This window comes from Pygoscelis adeliae, unplaced genomic scaffold (assembly GCF_000699105.1).
Source record: "Pygoscelis adeliae isolate BGI_AS28 unplaced genomic scaffold, ASM69910v1 Scaffold31, whole genome shotgun sequence".
Classification (NCBI taxonomy): domain Eukaryota; kingdom Metazoa; phylum Chordata; class Aves; order Sphenisciformes; family Spheniscidae; genus Pygoscelis; species Pygoscelis adeliae.
This window is the reverse complement of record NW_008824233.1, coordinates 4,637,835-4,648,219: the sequence shown is the minus strand read 5'-3', so window position 1 is coordinate 4,648,219 and position 10,385 is coordinate 4,637,835. Positions and strand designations below refer to the sequence as shown.

At 46.7% G+C, this 10,385-nt stretch overlaps 1 protein-coding gene across 1 annotated transcript in view; it reads right to left on the bottom strand.

Moving 5' to 3' along the window:
* The window catches only part of FAT4 (FAT atypical cadherin 4), a 161,550-nt gene that overhangs the window by 144,785 nt on the left and 6,380 nt on the right, over window positions 1–10,385 (bottom strand). Inside the window, 2 exon segments of the mRNA XM_009334958.1 lie at window positions 5,193–9,638; window positions 9,641–10,381. Of these exon segments, the coding sequence (XP_009333233.1) occupies window positions 5,193–9,638; window positions 9,641–10,381 (5,187 nt within the window).

The following is a 10,385-nucleotide window of genomic DNA, read 5'->3' as shown; positions in this document are numbered from 1 at the left end:
TCTCTGGAGCTCTGCACCAGATACGTGCACTGGAGAAGACTCACTCATCTCACTCCTAGGTCCAGTGAGGACCCCCGGGGTGCAGGAGTGACACAGAGCTAGCTAAGCCACAGGACCTAGGCTGGGCTGAGTCAAAAAGCTCCACATAAAGTAGTTACATCATGTGATCGTGGTTTTATGGCCACGGCTGCGTTTCACACTGAGTCAAGGTGAAATGTCATATGATTTTCTTTCCAGGGGAAGAGGGCCATTCATACTGTCTGTCTTCATTAACTTCCAGATCTTTGCTATGCCAATACTCTGCATTGTCCAAAATCCCCATATCTTGCCTGATTAAGAACACTTTTTTCCTAGACTATGGATTTGGGAGATAAAAGCCTCGCCCGACTTGGAAGTCGAAGTTTCCCAGTAGTGCTGTTTCATGACTGGCACAAGAAGCAGCTACGAATGTACAAATGGAAAAGAAAACTCAGCACCTCATGTTTCCCTGTCTGAAAATAAAGACAAATCACCCCTGTCTTGAGAGCGTGTTAATATTCACAGGTAAAAACTGCTACCACAATCATTGATCTGCCTCTCCAAGTATTTCCATTTTCAAATCAACGCCCTCACTAAATCTTTCATTTAAAGTTTATACGCTTTCCTCATTTATACCCTTCTCTCACTTCCTTGGAAACTATGAACCTATTTAAAGTATATGAAAGATGTTTAACTGAACAAGTAGTTCACCTCCCAACCTGTTACCCTCTCTCATTTGCCATACACGATATACATGTTAGCACACCACTGGTCCCTCGCAAACCTACTGCTCCTTTCAAGGAATCCGTCCATTGAAGGGTTAAACATGCAAACTAGAGATCCTGTCTAATTCTGTTTAATCCCTAGTAACAGAGCACAGAAGATGAGGTATTGTCCCTGGGTTCCTATTATTACCGCCAGCCGAGAAACAGGGTACAACATACGACCACCCAAAATATCACACAGCATACGATTATTGTTTTGGAAGGCAGGACTGCATAAAGTCACGTGGTTTTCAAGTGATGCCGATATGCATTAGTCATTCTGTATTAAATATAAAATCACGATGGTGAAACCCTCAGCCCTGCCTGAAGAGGTTAAAAGAGAATTTATGGTGGAGAGCCAAGAGAAAGGAGCTAAGCAATTGCCGAGTCTTTTCTTTCAGCAGAAACACGTAAAAAGGGTGTAAAATGGCAAAGAGAAGGGCTCCCTTCAGGACAGCTACATTATTTTTTCCTTATCTGAGAAGAACAGCGCAACACCTAATGATTAATACAAGAGGGGAAAAACTAAGACTGACCACAGAACACGTTCACACAATGTCAGATCATCCGGTTTGTCACTGTAGGTTACACAGAAATAGGCTAGAAGTCCAAAATAAAAAAAGCTTTCAAATTCATTAATAACATCCAAAATTACACCACTTAGCTGTAAAACACAATGGAACAAGCACTTGGGTTTTCTTTGCAAATCTCGAAGTATTTGGTCCTTTGAGCACAAAGCTTTACCTCACGACTTGCACTTTTCTGACACCCCTCCCCTTTTCTCTCCATACAGTAATAACAAGCACAGAAACACATACAAATATGAAACCTAGTGCTAGAAAAAAATAATCCACACACTGTAAATAAACTGTTCTGTGTTTTCTAAACACTTTGCTGTTGCTTCACTGAAAATACAATGTAACCCTTCAGTTTCAAGGCACATCAGCTGCTTTGGGTTCAGAAGGGGATTCACCACAGTCCTGCCGTTCCATAGCTCTTCCCTTGGCCCCTCTCTTCAGAAAGGGCTAGCGTACAACCCTGGTGGCTATGCAATCAGTGGATCTATAGTCTGATCCTATAGGGCAAACCCCAGGGATGCATGAGAAAGGCCGGAACGAGACTTTTTCCAGTTGGAGTACTGGGTGGATCTTCTCAATATAGTTGATATTAATAATATTATTAAAAAAGTAGAGTTTAGTGACAGAATTTAGGAAAGAAGATATCACACCATTTCCCAAGGACAAGGATTGATTCACTTCTAGAGTAAGCGGTTTCACGCAAGCCTGCTCTTTTATACTGCCTGCTGGCTAGACAAAGCCTAGTCACTGTTTCGAAGCTGTAAATATCTCTATTGCACACCAGGTACCTGCCACCCAAAACCATTCCTAAAGTCTACGTTAGACAAAAGAACTATTAACTTTCTTGCTACCGCTGCTCTCCTCATCAGTCTCAGCCAGCAAGTTTAACACCGGGTGGCTCCGAGTGCTCAGTGGTTCACTCGCATGCTACAGCACAATTAAGATGATGTCTGGCATCAGGGCAGAAGGCATAGCAGGCAGTGAAGAAGAATGTAGAAGTTGTTAAGCATATCCTGCTACTGTTTTTCCCTTTTCTTTAACCATGTTCAGAAACAAAACCCAACATACTCTTCCTAAGAGAAGGAAGAAAGAAAATACACAATACTCGAGCTTTTTGCTCACCAAAAAACCCCAAACAGAAAACAAGCAAACAAAAACTTACATTCAGCTTACTTGTTCAGAAAGCTGTCAGGTATAGTGGTACCAGTCCTATTAGGCTTTCCCTGCACACCTGCATCAATGCTTTACAACTTACTTCTCAAGGGGGAATCTAAAAGTCAGTCAGTCTTCATCTTGCCATGTATATACCAAAAAAAAGTTGAAGACATTATGGGCAAAAGAACACTTAAGTTTTGTGGCTTTAGATATTCTACAGGTTCACACGCGTTCATTGTCCCTCATCAGTGTTCTGGTTATACCACCACTCAAGCCATCACCTTAAAAACCAGGACTGGAATAAAACATTAAACCTTCTGAATTATACATTTGATGCACAAAGACTTCAGCATGAGCGTGCTTTAAGGTGGGTTTCCAAAGATAAGAGATAGTGTTCACATACTTGGATGCTGGCTGGTTTTTTATGAAAGAAGATTGGCAGCAAACTCTTAAGACCAAAACATGTGCACTGCATACATCAAACCCAAACCAAAAAAAGTTCCCATCCAAAAGTAATACGGAAAAAAGCTGCATTGCTTATTCAGCACCTACTGACAGTCGGCTTGCACAAAGAATGTCACTGTAGTAGTTCTTGTTCACGTGTGGGACAGCAAAACCCATTCCAGAGAAATTCAACCAGTCACAAGAAAGACTGCATACAGTTATGTTTTTTTTAAAGTTGATAGCTGATTATAATTTATAATATATTTCTGAAGAAGCACAGTAAGCTAATTACATTTGAGAGAAGCAGCATTTTAGAAGCTATAAAGATACAACGAGTAATATGAAATCCTAGCTCCCAACCATTGCTTTCAGTGTTCTTTACAGAATAAAACATTTGCTTTCGATTTCAGGAGTGGTTTGTATTCAACAGTATAAAATTTGTTTAAAGTTTCAATGGTTGTTCTCTTCCCTGCTCACCAAATATTCGTATTAAATACTTCTACGACATGCGAGACCATAGGGTCTCCTATGAGTCCTTCTCCAGTCAAGAAACTCTTCGGTCACGCGGGCAGACTTAAAGTTGAAGGACTGTGATCCAAATACCCACTGACAAAGGCTTAACCCTCAAGACAACTGTCTGTCAAGACAAAATATGACATAATAATAATAAAAGAAAAAATTATAAAGGTTTAATCTTTTACAAATTACTAGCAGGGGTACAAAGACCTATAGAACAGGAATCTTCTCATAAAATTAGCATGAATTATTTAAACCAGCAGCACTACTAGAACAGGTCATTTTCTGATACACTACCACTCTTCAAAACATGCTAATCAACAGCACATAGCACACACACTAAGGTGAGCGCTCTCAATAAAATCTTTGAGTTTGAACAGTGCTCAAACTCCCTGCCTAACAATTACTTTGTAGAGCATCAGTCACTGCCAGTATAGGAGAGCGAGGTTACATACCTACACAGATCATACTTAAATTACAGTAAAACAACAAAAAAGTGGCTATGAAGAGAAGGAGCTACAGCTGCCAAGTAAGAATTAGAAATACCACATCTGCTAAAATCAAAAAGAGAAAAACCCAAACCACCACAGTATCCTTGGTGGCTCAAAACTAAGACGTAATTCCCAAGAGGAAGGATAGCTGGAGGTAATGCCTGGGACGCACAGGGCTACGCAATATCGATGTAATATGTTCAGCTGGCGAGGGAAATGGTTGAACCACTACACACTACCAGCATCCTCTGCCGGTTGACCCACTCAGCAGTGCCAGTCCCAAACTTCCAGGAACTGCAAGTTAAATGGCTCATAGTGAAGTGCAGAAGGCAGGTCCAGAAGATGGTGGAACTTAAAACAAACACAAAGCTCCCTTTCACACCAGGCTTCTCGGTATTCCCGCAGAAGACAGCAAGAATGGTGTAACGATCAGCTCTGCAGCTCAATTACCAGACAGAGCAAATAAAACATCTGTACTTCACAGATGATGTTTCAAACTTGTTTTCCACCCTTTGCTCCTCAAGCTAGTCATGCAGAGAACATTTAAAGACTCTTCAGTCAAGGCAAATGGCTTTGTGATAAGGAAAGCTGCCAGCTAAAAATCTTACGCTTTTACCGCGTGTCGCATCCAAGAACAGAAACAAGACCATTTTCACACTCATCAGTGAGGGTAGAGAAGTAACCTAAATTGGAGATGAATGAAGAGACCTATCTGAGGGACTTAACCAGGCAGGGACACTAAGCACATCCAAGACTTGAGACACTAGATGAGCTGTTCAGAGAGGAATCCCCTACTGGCCAGTTCTGGGACAAATACTGACACGATGACTGTAGCGGAAGAAGTTCAGTTATAATTCACATAGGAATAGAAAGACTTAAAATAATTAACGATTGCTAAAATGAGAAGGCATGCAGAAGTCCAAAATGCCCGTGATTAAAGCTTTTAGCACCCGAAGTATTTAGTACCTCAAATTTATTTGACCAACATTGTGCCTACAGTAGCCAAATTGAAGCACTATGCCTAAGCCTCTCTCAAACTTCTAGAGGCAGCTTTGAGGAAAACGGTTTGAGGCATACTAATTGAAAGGTTATCTTTAATGAATCAGCAGACTTAGCTTTCAGGTCTTCTGCTGTGTGCTACCATCTGTAAAACGGCTAACAACAAATACACAAAATGGCTCATTTAGAAAGCAAACAGGTAAGTAATTACTTAATAAAAGCTTTACCTCTGCTCGTTGCGTGCGGGGCAAAACAGATGACTTTTCAATGGCATAAACATCCACCAAGTAGAGACGCGCTCCTTGCTCCCTGTCCAAAATGGCAGCGGTCTGGATGACACCAGTATGGCGCCCGATGGTGAAGAGGCGCCCGAGACTCTTGTCTTCGCATCGGACGGACACGATGTAATATTCCACCTGAGCTTCAGAGCCCCGTGGACTCGCCGCTTCGATAGATATCACGTTTGTCCCGATAGGCTCGCCTTCTTTTAAGATGGTTATGTATTTTGGCTGAGTGAAGACAGGCCCGTCAACCCCTTGCAGAATTATAGTCATCTCGGTGGTGGATTTTCTCCTTTCAGGGCCCAGATCCGTGGCAGAAACTATGAGATTGTATATGAGCTGAGAAGGCACCAAAGCTGACGCTACTCTTAAATCTCCACTATAGCGATCCACAATGAAGGTTTCGGTATCTCCATTGATTATTTCGTATTCCACTTCTCCATTGGCACCCTCGTCAGGATCTGCAGCAATAATTGTCGTTAGGATGGAACCGATCACAACTGAAGGGTCGGCTGCGAGAGCATTTTGCGATATGAACACGGGAACATTGTCATTTTGATCCGTCACCAAAATGGTCACATTCTTCAAAGCAAATCGTCTGGACTCCACAGGAACAGCCTGATCGGTGGCTTTGACTGTTAACTCAAAGAGATTAGCAAACTCGCGATCTATTTCAGCACTGGTAAATATTGTCCCTCTCACTTCATCTATACGGAAATGATTACCCCTTGGCATCTGTTGAATGATTGCATATGTTAGCTGCCCGTTAATATCTGCATCTGGATCATGAGCAGTCACAGAAATGACAGAGCTACCAATAGGAACATTCTCAACAATAGATTTAAAGATGTCCCCCGGAGGAAAATTAGGAGGGTTGTCATTAAAATCCCTAACATGTATTACCACTGACATTGTAGATGACCGTGGTGGCCTTCCTTGGTCTTTTGCTGTTATATTTAGCTTATACAGAGACTGTGTCTCAAAGTCCAGTTTCTTTGCAAGAAAAATACTACCGGTGTTGGGACTGATGCTAAAGGTCCCATGATTGTTTGTCCCCGTAATGCTATAGTGGAGGTCAGCATTGTCACCTGAATCGGAATCAGTGGCAGTGACAGATGACACAAGTTCACCGACTCTCATATTTTCCAGGACATCCACTAACAAGGTTGATTTGGGGAAGGAAGGACTGTTGTCATTTTCATCCAATACCTCAATGCTCAACACGCAAGTTGAACTTAGGGAAACTGCTCCAGAGTCTACCGCTTGGATGACGAGCGAATATGATGCAGTAGCTTCATGATCTAGTTTGCCTACTAAGGTCACTTGACCTGTGCTACTCTCTATTGCAAACTGTTTTTCTTCATTTCCCTTGATTACAGAGTAATGAATCAACCCATTAACCCCTTCATCAACATCTGAGGCAGAAACTCTCAGAACCTGTGTCAGATTCGCTGCCAACTCTGATATAGTAGCTTGGTAGAGATCTTTCAAAAATTTGGGGGCATTATCATTGATGTCTTTCATGTAGATTTGTACAGTTGCCTGATCCTTTAGAGGCTTTGGCAACCCCTGATCTGTTGCTATTACTGTCAGACTAAATACCGCAGCTCCCCTTTGTCTCATAAGAGCTTCTCTGTCAAACTGATGAGTGCTTCTTATTTCCCCAGTTACCGTGTTCAGCTCAAAATCCGGCTGCATATGCTCAAATGAGTACCTGACTTCACCATTTGGCCCAAAGTCTTTATCTACAGCATTTATTTTACCTACATATGATCCACCTCTCTGCTCCTCTTCAAAATAAAATACATAGTTGGTACTGTTGAACAGGGGCCTATTATCATTTACATCCTCCAGAATTACGGTAACATTCACAGTAGCATTGAGCGGTTCCACTGCTCTATCAGAGGCAACAACCACCAAAATATATCTTTCCTGAATTTCACGGTCCAGTTCACTTTTTATATACAGCTGACCATCTGGGAATATGCCAAAGGCATCCCCAGTATTTCCTTCAATTATATTATAAGCTATTTCACCATTCACTCCCGAGTCTTTGTCGGAAGCCTGCACCTTAAAGAACCTGGAATTCACAGGCTCCGACTCCAAAATAGTAATTTCATAGGAAAGCTGGTCAAACACAGGTGGGTTATCATTTACATCATGGACAGAGACAGTCAGGATAAAGTTAGAGGACAGCTGCGGCACCCCCATATCCAAGGCCAGGATTTCAACCTGGTAAGACCCAGCATTTATGTCAAGTGGCCCTATTAAGCTTATGGCACCTGTTTGTTCATTGATTGAAAACAAGCCCTTTGGGTTTTGCTTAAGGCTGTAAAGGACCAGGCCATTAACACCTTCATCAGGATCAAGAGCTCTGGCCTGGAATATGGTATGCCCGGCTTTCCAGTTTTCAACCACATTTACACTTTCCACCGCGTGAACAAAGTGTGGGGAATTGTCATTTAAATCTTTGACAGTTATATTGACCACAGCATCTCCAGTTATCGCCCCACCACTAGCAACCACCTTCAGCTGGTAAAATGCTTGCTCCTCCCTGTCAATAATACTGGCTGTGGTGATCTGCCCCGTCACTCTGTTGATGGCAAACATGCCCCTTTGGTCACCTGTTGTAATAAGGTAACTGATGTTGGTGTTGAGGTCCATGGTGGAAGCAAGAACAGTACCTACGTGGTAACCTAGGGCAACGTTTTCAAAGACAACAAAACTGTACGTGCCCTGGCTGAAAACAGGTGGATTGTCCTGGGTGTCCAAGACGGTGATGGTGACAATAGCTTGGTTCTGCGACTGAAGATGGCCACCATCAGTGGCCACAATCTGCAACTGGTAAGCAGTTTTCTCCTCCCTGTCAAGGGCTATTTTTGTTGTGATGACTCCTGTCTGGCCATGGACCTGAAACCTGGAGGTGTCTCCAGCTGAGATGCTGTACTTGACCGTCCCATTGGGTCCCAGATCAGGGTCCGTAGCAGACACTGTGGTCACATAAGTTCCAGCTGGCTCATTCTCTTGGATATGGGCAAAATACTGAATGGGGTAAAACACAGGACTATTGTCATTCACATCCAGGAGAGTCACGTTAACTCGGGCTATCGAAGAAAGGGGAGGAGAACCTAAATCAGTGGCCAGGACCTGCAGGGAGAAGTGAGCCTGCTCCTCCCGGTCCAGCTGCGAGATGGTGCTGAGCTTGCCCGACATGGGATCCAAGCGAAAGATCCGGCGAGGGGTCACCGAGGAGGGGCCAACCGCTGCCAGCGCCGGCTCAGCTTCCTGCAGGGAGAAGCGGACAGTCCCATTGTCCCCCAGGTCCCCATCTGTGGCACTCAGGACCAACAGCTCAGTTCCCGACAGGGAGTTTTCAGCCAGGGACACCTGGTAGCCCTCGGGTTGACTGAAGCGAGGTTTGTTGTCATTGACATCCAGGATGGTGACCACCAGCTGTGCGTAGGAGAACTTGGGCTGCACCCCCTGGTCACGGGCACTGATGTTGAGCACCACCTGAGAAGCAGTCTCCCGGTCCAGCCCACTGGAGACAGACGTGCCCGCAGCATGCCCGGCGGTGCCACCCTCGGGGCCGGCCGTGGTGACCAGCCCGCTGTGCTCGCTGATGCGAAACCAGCCAAGCTCGTTGCCCGAGACGATGCTGTATTTGAGGTTGGCATTGAGGCCCGAGTCACGGTCCGTGGCACTCAGGCCCCGCACGTAGCTGCCCAGGGGCACCTCCTCACTGATGTTCACCCTGTAGACCGACTGCCCGAAGACGGGGGGGTGGTCATTAATGTCATTCACAAAGATCACCAGGCTAGCTACTGACGAGCGGCTCACAGGAGCTGCCACCACCCCATCAGGGGAAAGGGAAGAAGTGGGGGAGCCTGGGGGTGGCGGCAGGGCCCCGTAGTTATCCGCCACCGCCACCGTAAGGTTATAGGCTGGTATGCGCTCTCGGTCCAACGCGGCTGCTACCTTTATGAGGCTGAGGTTGGGTACCTTACTGCTGTGCACCTCAAAGTGCCGCTGCTCGTTTCCCGCCAGGATTGACACAGAGATGTTCCCGTTGGCCGCAGGGGAGTCGGCATCGCTCACCGTCAGCAGGGCCACCACCGTGCCAGGGGCCGCGTTCTCATCCACGGAGGCAAAGCGGGAGGTGGCCGGGAAATAGCGAAACTTCACCCGAGGCTCGTTGTCGTTGACGTCAAGCAGGCGGATGAGGGCCTCAGCCCGGCCGCTCAGCGCCGGCACCCCTCGGTCCATGGCCTGCACCGTCAGCGAGTACTGCTGTCGCATCTCATAGTCCAAGCGCTCCCGGATGCGGATCACCCCGCTCTCAGGGTCCACCTCAAACGGGAGGCTGCCAGCCCCCTCCCCACCACCATTTTTTTTTCTTCCAGGCGGTAGCGGATGTCAGCATTGGTGCCTTCATCAGCATCGGCTGCAGCCACCTGGAGAGCACTGGCCCCAACAGGCGCATCCTCAGGCACTCGTGCCTGGTAAAGAGTCTGGCTGAAGATGGGTGGGTTGTCATTGATGTCCTGGACGGTGACGTTGACCTGAAGGTAACCCCGCCGACGGGGCTCGCCCTTGTCCTCCACTTGCACCAACAGCTGGTAGGTGGGGGTGGCCTCCCGGTCCAGCCCACCCCGGGAAACCAGGTGCAAGAAAGCTCCTTCACCGCTGGGGTTGAGGGTGATGTTGAGCCGGAAACGCCCCTCCTCGTTGCCGGCCACAATGCGGTAGGAGCCGTGGTCTACACCATTAGTGCCACTGTCGGCATCAGTGGCCGTGTCCAGGATAAGCTGGCGCCCGCTGCCCGTGTCCTCCTTGAAAGTCACCACGATGGAGGGGTCGGGGAAGACGGGCGCGTTGTCGTTGAGGTCGAGCACCAGGACCCGCACCTCGCTGGGGTAGGTGGGCTGGCTGGAGAGCACCACCAGGTCCACCACATCGCTGGCCAGGCTCTCGCGGTCGATGGTGGCGCGGGTGTGCAGGGCGCCCGAGGTGGCGTTGATGGAGAAGAGGGCGTGGTGCTCGCTCAGCCGGTAGGTGAAGCCGGGGCGGGTGGCGATGGTGCCCACCCAGGTGCCGGGCGGCTGCTCCTCCAGCACCTGGAAGACCTGGCGGGGCTCC